Source organism: Paramisgurnus dabryanus, chromosome 7, assembly GCF_030506205.2.
Source record: "Paramisgurnus dabryanus chromosome 7, PD_genome_1.1, whole genome shotgun sequence".
NCBI classification, from domain to species: Eukaryota; Metazoa; Chordata; class Actinopteri; order Cypriniformes; family Cobitidae; genus Paramisgurnus; species Paramisgurnus dabryanus.
The window spans coordinates 26,833,663-26,851,159 of NC_133343.1; the positions used below are offsets into that span (position 1 = coordinate 26,833,663).

Here is a 17,497-nt window from a genome sequence, read left to right on the forward strand (position 1 = left end):
AATTGCGTTGGTATTCTTTTAAATAAAACTTGGGTGAGGTGGATGGTATAAAAAAAACACTGTATGGAAAGTATTGATATGTTTGAATTCCTATGTACTTTCATTCAATATCCGCCATATTTAACTGTCCACAATTAGGTCTCTACAGTTTTAATACAGTTTCAGCTCATTACCTATTATCAGTTTTGATGCTACGCTACATGCCACTACTAATCATTTATTTTGAGCAGATTACAGTATGTCTCTCATTTACTGTAATTACATGTGTGTGTGTGTGTGTGTGTGTGTGTGTGTGTGTGTGTGTGTGTGTGTGTGTGTGCTATATAGGTCTCATACCGGCCACATCACTTTCTCAGTATCGTAACAGCATTGGCCATTATAATACCCATATCAGTCAACCACTAGACATAATCCGATCGTCTAACTTTATAGTTGCAGAGGAAGCACTGTAAATTTATCATGGCTACACTTGCAGCATTTTAGGCTGTATTTTTGGACTTGAGCCTGGGGCACCCAGTTAACCTGCGGAAATATGAATGGGTTTAAGCTCATGTGGGTTTTATACTCCATATATCTTTCCTAATTGAAGCCAAATTGTCTCGCACAGCCTTTAATGCAGACATAGATCACCCAGCCGATCCAATATATGAACATACATTATGCTAACATGAAATCTATTTAATACTTGCATTACATGGCTGATGCAAAGTGCCTGGAACATCAACTAGCTGAAATTGGGCACATGATAAGATACTGTTTCAATATCTTTAGGGGAAGGACAGAATCGCATTGTCTTGGTACAAGCAGAAACAAAGGAACAGACGCACAAAAATACCACCATCTAACTTCCTATCCATTTAACGCATTGATTTGTCTTCTGTGGCTGGAGTATTACCATCAGCATAATGTCATGGGATCTGGGTGCTTTAAAGAACTTGAGACGTCCCTTTAGGCTGTGCCTTCAATCACAGCTGTCTCCCTGCCAGCCCCACTAGGAGAGAAAAATGACTGTACATTGTCTCTACGGCAACGGACGAGGTATTCTCCCGGGAGAATGTCTGAAGCGGCAAGAGAGATGGAGGGCGCCTAGATGTTGACACGTGCACATTTACACAAGGCAACATGACAAAACAATCTGACCTCTTTTGTTCCCACCTGCCTCGTGTGTAGCATTGATTTTCATACCCCCCTAAAAGACTAAATAGAGACATCAAGAAAAATAAAATAGAAGATGACCAGCTAATTTTTTGTGACAATATCATAACACAATGCTAGATTAAAGTTATTCCCAGCATATGCCTTCAGAGTTATCCTACTAAATATAAAGAACATTCTGTATAATAAACTTTAAACTTAATATTATATATTTAATAATGACTGAGTAAGGGCATCAGTGAGTGAAATCAAACTTTGATGCTCCAAATCTCAAATGCGCTTTTGAGACTTCCGCCTAAATTTCAAAGACAGGGTCACATATGGTACACAGTGGGGCAATTCGCCCCAATAGAATGATTCACACAATTAATATGGTTGTTCAGAATGCAAATCCCCAGAAATCTGCTATGTAAAAATAGTTCCCTCATCGCTTTGACTTTACATTAACATGGTCCAGCAAAGAAGAACAAAGAAGCTGATTCACAAGTTGCCTTTGAAATAAAGTTCAGCCATACGCTGCCTTATTATCAGCATGTAAGTGGAATTTAAATACTTTGCCTCAATAATGCATTTTAGGAGAAAGGCAAGCTTCAAACACTCACGCTCAGATTTTGTTTCTTTAAAGGCACAATATGTAGAATTTAAACCACTAGAGGTCGCTATTTCACAATAACAATGGCAAAGCAGGATGAGGTAATGAACCAATGTTTTACCTGTATGTTTGATCATGTTATTTTTTGCCATTGTAATGAATTAGCCGCAAGGCACAGCAGCTGCGTGCTAGATGCTGCATAACCGCCAGTCCCTTATTTGTACACTTGTGTTGCCATAGTTTCTACAACTATTGATATTAAGGATAGTAAGTCACCAAAATAGCGACAATTACAAGGGAGACATGGGACGAGCAGTTAGAAATCTATGGATTTCTAAATCAGAGTCGTATAATAATAGAGTTACGACACTCACATAGACGTCCGTTGTAAGAATGGAATGCGGAAGTAACAGCGTTTCATGTAGTGACCGGTAGTGACGCATAGTTCCAAACGCAGCACTGAAGCCCATTCATTTCAATGGCACCTGCTGGTAAATCGATGAAATTACCGTTTCTCTTTACATTTTCGGACATTATATTAATATAGTCAACAGTGATATTTTATGAACTCTGCTGTAGGTAATGATTATCGTTAATAATAACTAGTAAAATTTTTATATTTTAATGAGTTGTGTATAATGTGTGAATAATATAGATTTAATGGTTTAATATGTTATTACTGGTGGCCATCTACTTTATACTTATCTTTTTTATATATTACGAGTAACACTAGGGGGCAACAGCGACAAGCTAAATGCCTTATAAGAAAGTCACACTGCTTCACAATGCTGATATGTGTTTCATTGTGTTTGGTAAGTAATACGAGTGATGTTTCCTCGAAAATCATGTATGATTATATTAACATTTAATGTGAATTAAAAAAATATGAATTTAGTGTGTTTCTGTTTTGCTTCACTGTTACAAATAACCGCGTTGGCGATCTTTTTTTGTAATTTTAATATAGTAAAAGTGTAGGAATTATGTTTTTAGCAGATTGATACCTATTTATATAGCCATATTTTGCTACAAAAATAAAAGATAAACTGTGTTGCTGTAGTTGGTATAGATAACCACAGTTATATTTGGGTCACAATTAACTGTTTATCTTTATTAACTGATTTACTGTATTTCCATCACTCCCTAGTAAAAAAAACCCTTTATAAACACAGTAAGTATAGTGATCAATTCCCATTACAAGCTAATATTTACCTAAAATAGCTGAAAACCTATGCAAACAGATGGACAGCCCTGCTTGGTTTGGAACTGTAGAACGTTACATGAATCACGTGACCGCGCGGCGGCGAGATCAAAGCGTTTCGTAACTCTGTTATTATACGACTCTGTTCTAAACCATTGGGAACTTTTGGCATAATTTAAATACACAACTTCATGAAATATATGACACTGTGCAAGCGGATTTTGATTTTTTTTTAATAAAAATCTTACATATTGTGGCTTTAAAGCTGCCAAAGAATGAACTGATACAATGTGTTACATTGTTTTCTGAAATCTACATACAAGGTATGCGGCTTTATTAAGAACAAAAATTGTGTGTCCATATAAAACCCTAGAATTTGTCCTCAAAATGAAATGGTCGATTATAACCTTATTTGAAAGGATCATAAACAGTAATGTTGAGCTCTGCTCTGATTGGCTGTTTCTCAGAGTGGCTCATTTAAATAGCTCAGTGTGTGTGCAAACAGACCTTATGTTTGAGCCTGTATCAGATGAAGATACAGACTTTCAGAAATAAATCAATTATTTGTAGATTGTTAATGGACGTTACTGAGTGGTAAGTTGGTGTTTTTTTTTTTTTACAATTTTGTTTTAAGCATTGTAACAACACTGTAATGAATTTAAAGTGTAATTTAATGTTGGGGCGTACATCTCGACTGTAACATCGCAGTTGGTGTTATGTTGAGATTGGCCTGTTTTCCAGTGTGTTTTACTTCCATGCACAAGGTTTAAATAAGGAGGAGGAAAAAATCACGTTTCCGGCTCACGATATGTCATTACCATGTACTTCATACTTCATCTATGCCTAGGTAAAAAATGTGGACAAACACATAACAAGCACTGTACTGTACATAAGTTTCATTCACCCAAGAATGTTAATACAGTCCACTACAAAGTAATAAGTATAACAAGCTGTTGTAGATCTTTTGTAAAATATAAAACATATTTTTTCAAGATCTGACAAAAAACTTGACTGACTGACCTAGGTTTCTGTTCAACAGACATCGATTGCACAAACGGCTGCCAGAGGATCTGATAAGTGATGCGATCACATTCCAAGAGCAGTTCACCATTATGCAATCAGATAAACCTAAGCAATCTATGTTTAGCATCTCAGAACAAGGTAGTCCAAGTAACACATGTAACACAAGTAACACAAAATAATGCCATTAACATGAAAAGTGTCGCAACACTTGCGACACAGGAAAATCAACAGCATAAGGGTGTTAAAACACAGCCATGTGCAGGTGGTTAACAATGGCCGAAATGAGTTCATCAATGATCATTTAAAACAGTTTTTTCCCAAAGCATCACACAGAGGAGATCTTGAGCCCCAACCACAGGTTTTAAAACACAGCCTGGCGCCAAAGACCACTGCCAAAAACACAAACCACCTGCTTTTCCCCTAACCCTAAGAGAAAATTAATAGAAAATGACAGAGGTAGAGTTTAAGACAAATCAAACTCAAGCCCATAAAAACACAAGCTCAGACCGTGCCACATGCCCAACACCCTGACCACAATGAGAACATCTGTGATTTAAAGGGAACATATTATGCCCATTTTTACAGGATGTAATATAAGTTTCAGGTGTGCCTAGAATCTTTGAAGTTTTAGCTCAAAATGCCCCACAGATCATTTGTTATAGCATATCCAAAATGCCCTTATTTGGGTGGAAGCAAAAAGCGTTGTTTTCATTTGTGTACCTTTAAATGCAAATGAGCTTCTGCTCCCCACTCTCTTATCTACAGACAGTGAGCGCTTTTGGTTAAAAATAGATCTGATTGCTGTGAACACAGTCTGAGATAACACTTTAGCCGCATTAGCACATTTAGAAAAGCTTTTGCATAAAATTTCCCAGTCGGTCAGTGGCTGTGGGCGGGGCTTTGTTTTTGTGACGTCACATTGACAAGAGAATTAAAACAACATGTCTAATGAGACTGCTTTGGTTTAATGAGAATTAGAAAAGAAGGAGAGGGTGAATTACTTTCATTGTAGGGTTGTTGTGTTCACACATTGCCAACACACATTTATGTCCAAACATTTTCGCATAATATGTGCCCTATAAAAGAACAGTCTTTTTAAAGATCAACTTTTGTGTAAACTATTCCTTTAAAAGAGTATTGGGTTGTGTTTTTTCTAATAAGGATGCATGAATGTTTTTTTAATAAGCTCTCGTATTTCAGAACATAATTTTCTTCCACAAATAAACTTCCACACTCTTGTAATGTGTCTTCCTAAATAGTCATCAGCTTGAAAAATAATAGTATCTCGACCTGTAAATGCATTTGAATACAATGTCAGAATGACACCAAATCCTACATACAGTACTATTGTAAATCCATATACCGGAACCACAAAAACATAACATCCTTTTCTGGAATGAAGCCCATATTTTGACTTTCTTGCACCAACGCTGAAAGAGGCAAACGAAATTTAGCAGGCCTTCACCGTCAAACCTTGACCCATTACATAACACACTTCCTTTACTGACAGCCTGATTTTGACAAGACTGAAAAGGACAGAGGACAAGCAGGAAGTCCTCACCCTCCCATCACATTCTCCTCTGCGTGACGGGAAAGACTGAATGCCTGATTTTGGACCTCTAGCCATTCCTCCACTTGGATGCTAGCTATTTAAATGCAAATAAAGCTGCATGGCAGCTGAACAGCTTGGACGGAGGTGAGTTGCACGGCCCTCTGGTCCTTCTGGGGCCCTTGGCCAGCACTCATCCGCTGGGTCCTAACACTCTTACTAATAGGCAAGCAGCTAATAAGAAATCAGCTCACGACTCAAGGGCCGCAGGAAGAGATTTTGTCCCTTTAATTTTTCACTTTTAACTTTTAATCAATATTAAAGGGATAGTTAAATGTTACTAAACCAATGATTTACTCACCCCCAAGCTGTCCGAGTTCCATATGTCCATAGTTTTTCAGACAAACACATTTTCGGATATTTTATCAAATGTTTTAGATCTTTCAGTTGATTAAATGTAATGTTGCGGGGTCCACCCATAGTCCACGACCTTCAAGTCCAAAAAAAGTGCGTCCATCCTTCACAAATTAAATCCAAACGGCTCCAGGATGATAAACAAAGGTCTTCTGAGGGTAATCCGCGCAGTGTTGTTGTAGAAATATCCATATTTTAAACTTTATTAACGTAAATAACTACCTTCCGGTAGCGCCGCCATCTTAGTCGCGTCCGCATTCAGGATGAGAGCTTACGCAGCCTACGGAGGCTACTCTGCTGCTGCTCTGTGCCCCCGCCCTCCGAATTTGTCATATGTCACTAAGAAAAGTGCGTACACTACGCAAATACTCTCTCCTGAATACAGAGGAGTCTAAAGCCGAAAGTATACTAGGGACGTCCGCGTATGCGCGCCGTCCGCATGACGTAATTTTCGTCATCAAGAGGGTCCGCGGCCGGCCGCATACAAAGGGAATAGACAGCATTTGCACACACACTATCGTTTTTTCTTCTTTAACTTTTACTTCTTCCAAGAACATAAAGCTCTGGAGCATGTTTGTTTGATTCCTGTTCTTTGTTGTCTTGTTGTTTGTTCTAAACTGTGTTTGCAATGGTGGATGAGTATAAAAAAGTATACCGCGGCCTTAAGATGGCGGCGCTACCGGAAGGTAGTTATTTACGTTAACAAAGTTTTAAATATGGATATTTCTACAACAACACCGCGCGGATTACCCTCAGATAACTGTTTACCATTATTTTTAACAATCTTTTATCATTCACTAGTTCATTCTGACACAAAGACCCCATCTAAAATACAGCAGGAAGAGAGATCTGGCAACCCAATCATATGTGTTTTACAAGATGTATATTGTGTTTTACATTTTGCATAAACTGTATCGATTCGTATACATTTGTATAAAGTGAATCATACAAAAATTAGAAATAAACAGAACGATAACCCTGCCAATAAAAAGCGGGGTATACTGTACAAATTTGACCATACGAATTCATACAAATTAGCCACCCACTTCGTAAAAAAATTATGAATTGCCATGAGATTGCCATGTAAACTGAGAGCCACAGATTCTGTACACCCAAACCGGATTGAATACTGGATGGGTTTCACTTTTGTTCAACGGTTATCTATGCACAAGGCTTTGATTGAATATGAGTTGCTATGGCGATAGTCACTGTCTGCTTGCATTCAGAGTGAATAAGAAAGACATTCTGTGAATCACATAACTGTGTGGCACTAAGAAGCCCTGCACAAACTATTAAGTGCGCGAGTGTGCGTACGTGTGCGACTTCGCGGTAAGAGCATGAATCACTGGGCCTGTAGCACATTAACCTGTCATTTACATTCCAGCTGTGTGATGTATGGTTACGCGGGATCCACAACCCAGTTTAAGAGCAGGTAGACCAATTCATAGCCTACGTATGATGAAAGGACGACGTTAAAGCCAAAAAAAAAGCCAGACACTCGGGCGCAGATGTTTCCCACTTGTATTGTAATTTCACAATAACAGGGAACTCAAAGACATTTGAGAAAAAAGCCAGTTAAATTCAGATACAAAAAGAACTGTTTATTCACGCACTCGCTGTTTCCACTTTGAAAAGAATTTGACGCCTGATGAGATAAAAGCCGGAATTGTTGACAGACATTATGAATCATTTATTTTACTTTCTTAGAAAGTAGAGGAAACGGTAATTCATTGAGGTGAAAATACAACTGAAAGTTTCAAGATAGAAAATCTGGTTAAACCTGGTTAAACCTGTTGATAGACGTCACTTTTGTCTATACCACATATGCTCTCAGGTGTCTGGCATGAACTTTAAGCCTGTAGCAAAAATAACTAACAAGACACTTTAGCCATTAAATGGATAGTTCACCCAAAAAAGAAAATTCTGTTATTATTTTCTCATCCTCATGTTGTTCTAAACCTGTATGAATTTCTTTTTTCTGATGAACACAAAAGAAGATATTTTGATAAATGATGGTAAGCACACAGCTGATTGAAACCAAAACAAATACGATGGAATTCAATGGGTACTGTCAACTGTGTGCTTACCGTCATTTATCACAATCCTTCCATAATATTTGTTTAATGTTGTTAAATTAAGCTCGTAACTTTGCACAGTGTAAAATAATGTTAAATTCATATATTCTTGTTAGATCTGTCTGTTGTTTTTACGGGATAGCCACGGAGCAGAGTGCGTTTTTCCTCAGACCTGCCATTATTGTAAATAAACAAGCATTCTCCTGAGCAGGTAGGTTAAATATGGTTGTCTTTCGTCACAAAAACATGTAAAACTAAATAAAGAACATATTCATATCCGACTGTGCCATCTGTTATGTAGCCTATGTTTTTCGTTCGCTCCGGGATCTCACTTAGTGTTTCATGTCTGTTTACATGATGATAGCGTACTTTATGCCAAGTCTTCAAACTTTAAACTTCGCTTGGGGTTAGGGTATATTATAATTTCTGTAAGATTGAACAGTGCTGAATTCGTGCTAAAGGACGACTTGAAACACCAAGGATTTGGCTCAGCCTACGCTAAGCGTGGGGTTTTAATTGCATTTTTCTGTAGGCTATTTGTATTTTAAAGAATTTTAAAAATTATCTTTTTTACAATGTTGTAAACTTAAATAAATAAATAAATGATATATTATATACTAAGGTTGTTGTGGATATTTCCTAATTATAAGCCTTCTGTGAAATTGTGACAAAATGAAAAGCACATAAAACTTCAAAAACTTAATTAAATATTTAAAATGTATCATAATTTACATAATTTACATAAACGAATATTCGTTTTTATAAGCTCAAAAATTCAAATATTATATTACTGAAAAATGCCCATCCCTACTAGCTAGACTAGGCACCTAGATACCAAATACTGAATATTTAAAAAAAATTCCAAATGGTCTTAAAGTTGCCATAAAATGAAAATAAGATGAAAAACTGTCATTTGTTAGGAATATTGTGGTATTTTTTACAAATGACTTATATGTGGGCTTCTTTATTTTAAAAAAAAGTCATGAGCCCTCATTATCTCCTCCCCTCCACAAAACAATCTCTCTTTACTTCCGGTCATAATGTATGGCAGGTGGGCGGGGCCGGGAGAAGATCACTGCAATTAGCAACATAACCCAACTTCAAATGATCAAATCAGATCTCGATAGACAAATTCAAATCCATAAAGTCTTTATTATTATCATTACACAATCAAATCAATGTGACTAACAGACTAGTAATCATACATCTCTAGCACACAAATCAAGCCATGTCAAAGCAATATCTCATGGCATAGCAGAAGCTATTTAAATCTGCATTTCATTACTAGCTTCCTAAAACAGCCCTTAAGAGACTCAACCATCGAAAACCAATCACTGTGTTAAACCAGCATAATATGCATACTGGTGAAATCCCCGTTTAGGATGATAAACAGCCCTTGCAAACAGCTGAGAGCGAATTAGCATAAACCCACCCACACCCTAATCTCGCATGTCTTCTATGAGGAACATTGCTTAATTAAACAGAAGCAGTGCACCACTGACACATGTATGTGCAAACTACATAATTAACACTAAAATTCACGAGAACCTTGCAAGCTGTCAGGATGGGTACAGAAGGGGGGCAAATGCAATTAATTTAAATGTGCCAACAAGTACTGTAAAAGAAAATCAGGTTGAGGTTACAATGCAGTTTCATAAATTGACAGACAAGGGTTAAACCATAGCAATGAAAAAAAGACAAGAGTGAAGACATGTGTATTCCTGTCTGTGAAATCTAATGTCTTCTAATGTCATTAATTGTCATTAATGATGAGATTAATAGCATCACAGTTTGATTTCACATTGATTTTAAGCCTTAGTCAATATTAAAGATATCAAGGTTATTTTTCACAGAATCTTCTTTACATTATGTACGGTGATTTTATACAGAAAATACTTCATCACAAAGTACCAACTTTAGCTGGGTTTTCACAAGCGGGTCAGAATTATTTCAGAAACCAGTTTAATCCTTTGGTGATTCACGAAAAGTGTTGAGAGACTATAAAGAAATAAATCAACCAAAAAAAATCTCTTTTTATCTTTTCAACCTTTATTCTTCTATAATTAATTTCTGAATGTTAAATTATTCACACAATTTTTCAAAAGCTGAGCTTTTTCTGCTCCTCGCTTGGCCTCTTTTTTGCACATTATGTAGGTGAACTGTTCTATGGTGATTATACATGTGGCCTGTCTGCACCAGTTTTTATCTCTAAATCTCACTCGACATGTTTTACTTCACTGCCATTCTCTCGGGTTTTACAGCAACATGTGGGTTTTGATAGGTGTCAGACAGTTAAGTGTTATGAGCTGGGTGCTTTAAGTGTTAATAGCTACATAGCTGTTTCAACCGTCTGAATAAAAGTGTGATCTGAATAGGTCAAAGTGGTTTATGTTTAGATGTATTCATGCAAAAATTGTGATACACTTATATTTGCGGTATAGTGCAATTTTACCAAACAAAGTTATCAAATCAGGGCTCGACATTATCGCTTGTAAACTTCTCCGAAACAAGTGAATTTTTTGGATGGGCAAGTGAGAAAAATGTTTACTCTAGTAATTAAAAAATGCCACAAAATCTAAACTGACAGCCACAAACAGAACTAGTTTGCACATTGCATTTTTCACTGCCTCTCTCACATGGCAGGTTCTGTACCAGTCAGGTATAACCAAACTGACATGGCTGAAATAACCGGACAAGTAACTTTTTACTTGGACATGTGAATGACAAATTTACTTGACAACATGACTATGCTTTATGTTTAGCACTGGAAATAATGTGCAGTGATACTGACTACATAATAATATATTTGTTTTTATCTAATCAATGGTATGTTGTTGTGTTGCACGCAAGACTCTACCAGCTAACTGAGCTCTAACACGGGACTGCGTCACTGGGCCCATCTGGCCTTAACAAGCCACTTAGTGTCATTTGCAGCTTGCTGTTCATACTGGTCTTTCCAATGACAGACCAGTGCAGATAAAGCTCATTACTATTCCAGACTATTCTTCCCTTGTGGATATAAAGACCAGACTATGGGGCTGCTAGCTATGGCGACCTTCTGAGTTTGAAGATCACCAAACCACAAAGGCTACATGCACAGAATCTATATGCAGCACAAAAAAATGTGATTAAGAATGTATATTACTGATTCACTTCATATATGTAATTATTGGTAAATAAAAATCATCCAAATTCAGTTTTTTTATATATGAAAAATCCACACATAAGTTAAAAACACCTTGCACATGTTAAGACGATAACATTTGATTTCAGATGGGGGGAGGTCTGTTCCACATTTTAATGTTAATAGCATTTGTTCAAGAAGAGAGCGGCCCGTCTTATAGATCACAACAGTTATGTAAATCCGAAGTATGGGAAGGGCCCCTTTATGCATGAGAGCCATGTGGCCTCCACAAACACTGAGGGCCAAGACTCTCTTTTAACAAAAGCTACTCAAGCGAGAATCGCATCAGACTTTTGCTCATCCCTTAAATGTGAAGGGACTCTCGAGCTCAGTCCTGCTGCAGATCCAGTATGCTTCAAGTACATATAATCCCTGCTGTTCATTTTACAATTTAAGTAAGGATGTAAAAATCTGGCAAAGGGATGTGAATTGAACAGGAATGCAAATTTCACTAAATCTGGATTAGAAACCGGCAGTATGAAAAAAAAGATTTTTCTATTCCCTGCATACCAGGATAGGTAAATAAGTGGGCAATGCTGGTCACTCCTGCTTGTTAGACCAAGGAACATGCTGCATGAGAGACATGGTTTGGGTTTCTTTATATATATGTAATTGAATAACTATATCGGTATAGTTTAACCCTACACTTAACCCTAATCTGGATAAATTTCAAGTCACCATGAAACGGAAGTCGCAACTTTCTCCTTTTCTGTATCGTGACATGTATCTAAGGGAAACAGCTCCTGAAATGAGAAAAAAAAATGTAGGGTGGGACTTGATTTAGTCTTTCGAGAACTAATTGGATCATTGGATGTTGGACCATGTTGCAACTGCTAATCGCTGGGATCTTTTCCCAGGCAGAGATAAGTCTCTGACAGCCCTATATTGAGTTGAAAAAGAATAATAAAGTGCACAAATACGTCATTTATTAAAAAAAATTCATACAAGTTTCATTTAAATGTAATGGTGACTTAAAGTGGGCAGGGGGTCTAATGCTAGTACATACATTTTTATTTACACTACTGAATAGTTGTTTTCTCATGAGTCGGAACCGCAGGTGGTAAGTAAAACTGCATCAAATGACTGTTTTTTGGCTATCAGCCTGTAAGAGTATATAATGTTTACAGCAGAAAAGTATTGTTAATAAAAAAATCCAGGGATAAAGCAATGATGTACTGTGTGTGTTGCGTGCTTGTGAATTGCTCCCGCCATGGTATGCATCCAGGAGCTCGGCCATTTTCGGACAGCTGTATCTGTCTTCTATAAATCTGATAAAAGGATATAATACTACTATTAGGTTGTGGTAATGTGTGTTTAGTGACCTTTAAAGACACACTGAAGCACCCACAAACCGGAATGTGCAGCTCTGTTCGATGCAATGATGTAAAATCCACTGAAACAGGAAGTTAGGGCGGAGCATACGATTCTGTGCAGAATGATGTCATAAAAATTGGTGACCTGTATTGGTAGAAGCTATACAGTTTAAATGTTTATATCCTCTAAATGCTAATTTTGCCATGGGTTTATAGATATCCTTAAGACCAACATATTCATACTAAAAGGCAAAAAAATATTTTTGATTTCATGGGCACTTTAAAATGTATCCACCTCTAATGTACACTCAGAGGACATAACCTATAAAGGGTTAATACAATTAACCATCAATAGTTAATGACTGGAGAATCCCAGTTATTATCTATATTTTCTCTAGGGTTTATTATTTATTTAGCCTTTTATTCAATTGACTAGTGTCTTACAAACGTTTTTAACCATTATTGTGGTGGACAGTCAGTGAACTGCTTCTGCAACGCCCTTTCAGCCTAGTTAGTTTTCAAACATTGACAAGCACACACAATAAACATACAAAGCATTTACAGGTGCAGTTAAAATGCTTTGTGTATTGAAAAACACATAGTAATTCGGGTTCACTGAGGGGGAAATTATCTATAAATAGCGGAGAACAATACTATAACATCTGTTCATCTTGTTCACCACACCAATGACTGGAATATGCTACTTGTCCGACATGCAGACACACACATCGAGTTGGCGCGTATTTATTGATGTTAGAAATGCTCTTCGTACATTTCCCCTGGGTTTGACCTGATATTTGATCTGCTAAAAGGTCTGGTAAATTGTAAACAAAGGGGAAGAAATTGAGGGGAGCTCGCTGTGGTCCACCCATATGTGCAGAGAGCGTGACACTAAACTACAATACCTCATTCTACCCAGCAACAAAAAACATCTCGTTTTTCTTCTTAAACACAATATATCCTCAAATACTTAATGTTTATGGCGGGAAATCATGCGCAGTGGGGCATGAGTCACTCAAATAAAATATATTATACTGTAACACCATTCCTGCGGTTGCACCATACCCCATCAAAACAATCAAAGTTACGCTACTAACGCCGTTTCCATTGGAAACATTTTTGACACGCGCAAAACACAGATGGCTACGTAGCAGCAAGGCCACTAAATAATTGCACAACTTCAACCAAAGAAAAACAAAGTCCAACAACGAGGTTATAATTGGCAGCAAAATTACTCAATGTGGTCCAACGTCTCGATGCGCAAACGCCAAACCAATGCAATGTTGCGTGGATCTCTGCTGGTTTTCGCCTCAGAAATCGCGCTACAAAAAGTAACCTAAAGACAGGCAATATAACTCTTCACAGCTCTTTAGATCGATTCACAAGAGTCAATCCCACAAACCTTTCACTTGCGTTTCATACTCCGCAATTATCTCCTTGTCTTTCTTGGTCTTCGTTTGAGATGACATTGCTCCTGAGGTATAAATGTAAGATCCAGTGATACGTTGAGCCTCGCGCCAGAGTGTCACAGTTTTCTTGCTTTCCTCCTCCTTCACCACTTCAAACGCACATCGGCTCTTCAAATACACACTTCCCCTGTATGGAAGTAACCTCACCCCAAGCCAAAAACCAGCTTGACACCAGGCACACCTGCGCTATCTTAGATCCGATCCCTTGCGTTAAGAAGAGCTGCTACAGTCGGGGAGAGGCTGCAAGATGTGCCATCTGAAGAGATGAAAATACGATTCCTGACTACGAAAGGAGGATACTATATGGATGATGATGATGGGGCTTTATGTCTTTGCCCATGCCGTTTATATTATCCTCAAGTCTTCATGCTTCAGATAAAGAGTTGAGATGGCATAATCTACGCTTGATTTTGGCACCGCAGCATTGGAGTCCCAGCAGCAAAGCAAGAATCAGAATTGCGCCCGAGCGTCGTATGTGACTCCTCCTATTGTACAATACACCCGTTCAACCAATCCAATCAGTTCCATATGCACCCCTCCTAGGACACCCGCACGCGCACACACACACACACACACACACACCATTGTCCACAACAGTATTTGAAAGTCCCTCAACTCTACAAATATTTTAGTTTAACATAAGATGTGCAGTAAGATGTAAAATCGTTATACAAAAAAAATTACCAAACACAAAGCAATGTATTGAGTTATAGCTGTTTTAGCTTATTTTAATGTTTTCTTTTTCTTATATAAAATGATTTTAAGTCATCTGAGCCACCTTGAAAGTTTGTTGAGGCCCCCTAGTGGGCCCCCGTCGTCTGTTTGAGAAACAGTGCACTAGAATTATTATAGACTTCTTTTAAATGCCATTGTGCTCATACCTAATGATATTTCAATATTAAATCGATTCAAATGTCCTCAAAAGTATATGTATATTGCTTAGCACATTTTTATAAAAGTATCCTTAGATAGAATAGAATAGAATAGAATAGAATAGAATAGAATAGAATAGAATAGAATAGAATAGAATAGAATCAAAACTGTTTCTCTCTCCTTAAAGGTTCACACATATACACACAAAAAAATGTTACTATAAACAAATGTAAACAAGAGTGTACAGAATTAAGTATAGGCATTCCTGTACACACACTAAAACCTATGTTAGAGGCTTTTCTATTTCCTATACTGCAAAGCAAAACATGACTTATACAATTGCATCTTTAAAAACAATTAGGATTTAAAGGGGCCATAGCATGAAAATCTGACTTTTTCCATGTTTAAGTACTATAATTGGTGCCCCAGTGCTTCTATCAATATAGTAAATGTGAAAAGGAACAACCCAGTAACTTAGTTTTGGTAAACCATTTTCTGCAAGCAAGTGAAAAATTAGGTCATTGAAATTTGGCTCGCCTTATGATGTCATGGGGGGTCTTATTATAATATTCCCGCGCCTTAATCTACACTATTCAACCACGACACTGACATTTAGTGCAGTGAGAAAAAGAGAGAGAGAAAAAATTGTTGACAGCATAATTGAGTTTCAATTTCAACAAACCACCATCATTTTAATCAGTGTTTGCATTTCATCAGCTCATTTGCATTTAACACACCCAAATTGGCACATTTTTGCTCGCACCTACAAAGTGGATATTTTAACATGCTATAATAAATGATCCATATGGTATTTTGAGCAAAAGCTTCACATATGTACTTTGGAGACAGCAAAGATTTATTTTACATCTTAAAAAGTCTTATGACATGCATGGCCCCTTTAAATGTTTTTTAACAGTAGTTTTTGTAAGATGATGATATTTGATATGTGCTTTTTGAAAAGTAAAAAATTAAATGTCCTCAAAAGTAGGTTTTTAATTTGATTTTGTATATCCCTTAAGACATTTTATAAATGTGTCCGTCAAATGTATGTACACACACAGACAGAAACAGACAGAAACGGGGTGTTTCATAAACAGCTTTTTATTTTATAGCCAATTTATTTCGCTGACAGCATTATTTTCATCTGGGTTTTTATTAGAGTTTGGCCTAGTTTTCATGAACGTGACAGCTTTTAACTGAAATTTGACAGTCTACACATAATAATAGATTGTTAATTGATTATTATTATCATACTGTACCATGCTTTGCTATAAATATACAGCTATGGTTACAAAACAGATATGTCATTTGCCAGTATCTCTTTGTCCTCATAAGACCTAAACTTTGGTTTGTCTTTTTTCAGATTTCTACCAGCTATTTGGGGTTAGGAAGAACCAATAAATATAATAACCAAATATTTTTCTTTGAACATGAAGCAATGTAATTGTCCACGTTTGTGAACAACCGGTTCCATTTACACAAAATTAAGCATTATGGTGCAAAAAAATGTGATTAAGTTTATTTTAAGTTTATGTCATTCTAAGCAGGTAAAAGTTACAATAATTATTAAATTCCATGCTCTTTCGAAAAAGATTATAAAGTTATCATGAAGCCTAAAATAACTGTGAAATATCTGTTGGGCACATTGTACTGTTGCTAAGAGGAAAAACAAAAGGCACAGATGTTCAGTTCACACAGATTTTTTTTCTTTATTCTGTGGGTGTTTCATAAAAATATAATTTGAATAACATGACAGTATGCATTAAAATACATTTGGAAATTTTGATGTAACTTCTCATATGTTTTGCAAGTCTAACCTTTTGCGCTCAAGATGTAATTTTGGGAAAATGTCAAAACCCATTGAGGAAATATCAATTATGAGCATTTAAGTGGGTTTTGTTCATTCAGATGTCTGAAAAACAATGTTCAAAGGTTTGAAGTTCTGAGAAATAAGATGTTGGTCGGACAGTTCCTGTCAGTGAGATGCTGTGGTCTTATAGACCCACATCATATAGTAGCTCTGCCATCTTTCCATTTTATCAAAGATCTTGCAGTGCAGAAGAAAAGCTTTTAGTAAAATGGGCTGCGATCAGAACGGCATTGCAAAACATGCCTAATGTGACGTTAGATGTTACATAGCTTGCAAAACGTGGCGGGCTTAGTTTTCTCATTAGAACCCCTAAAATATATACCATTTATTTATTTTACTAAAAAATAACAGATTTGTTTTTTTGCAAATGCTTAGTGCATAACTATCCTATAATGCAGTTATGCAGTAAAATAAGTGTTACACTGCACTTCTCTGTAGTGTATTTGTAATTTGTCACCTCTATTTCATACTGTATAAATAAACAAAAGTCAGACGTTTCTGCAGCCAACCTCTCGAGCAGTGTTTAATGTACAAAACAGTTGACCTTTTCAAAGCACACTTTGAAAAGCGTACCTCAAGAATCTGTAATGCAATATGCAAACAAAGACATTCAAATATTTCTCTAAAAACTCAGCCTGAACATCCATCAATTGCATTACTGAAATACATCTGTTACAGGGAACACAGCACCACAATGGCTGAGCGTGACCTCTGTCTAGTGGACTGTTTCACTATCCCAACAAAATTACAGTTGAATGAATCATCTTCCACAGTCTTAAGCA

At 36.8% G+C, this 17,497-nt stretch overlaps 1 protein-coding gene across 2 annotated transcripts in view; it reads right to left on the reverse strand.

Annotated features, from left to right (window-relative positions):
- Positions 1-14,438, reverse strand: part of srgap3 (SLIT-ROBO Rho GTPase activating protein 3) — a 121,921-nt gene extending 107,483 nt beyond the window's left edge. For both annotated transcript variants that reach the window (XM_065279859.2, XM_065279858.2), the window contains exon 1: positions 13,906-14,438. In XM_065279859.2, the coding sequence (XP_065135931.2) occupies positions 13,906-13,972 (67 nt within the window). In that variant the 5' untranslated portion in view covers positions 13,973-14,438. The remainder of the gene's footprint in view (positions 1-13,905) is intronic.
- Positions 14,439-17,497: the final 3,059 nt, after the last annotated feature.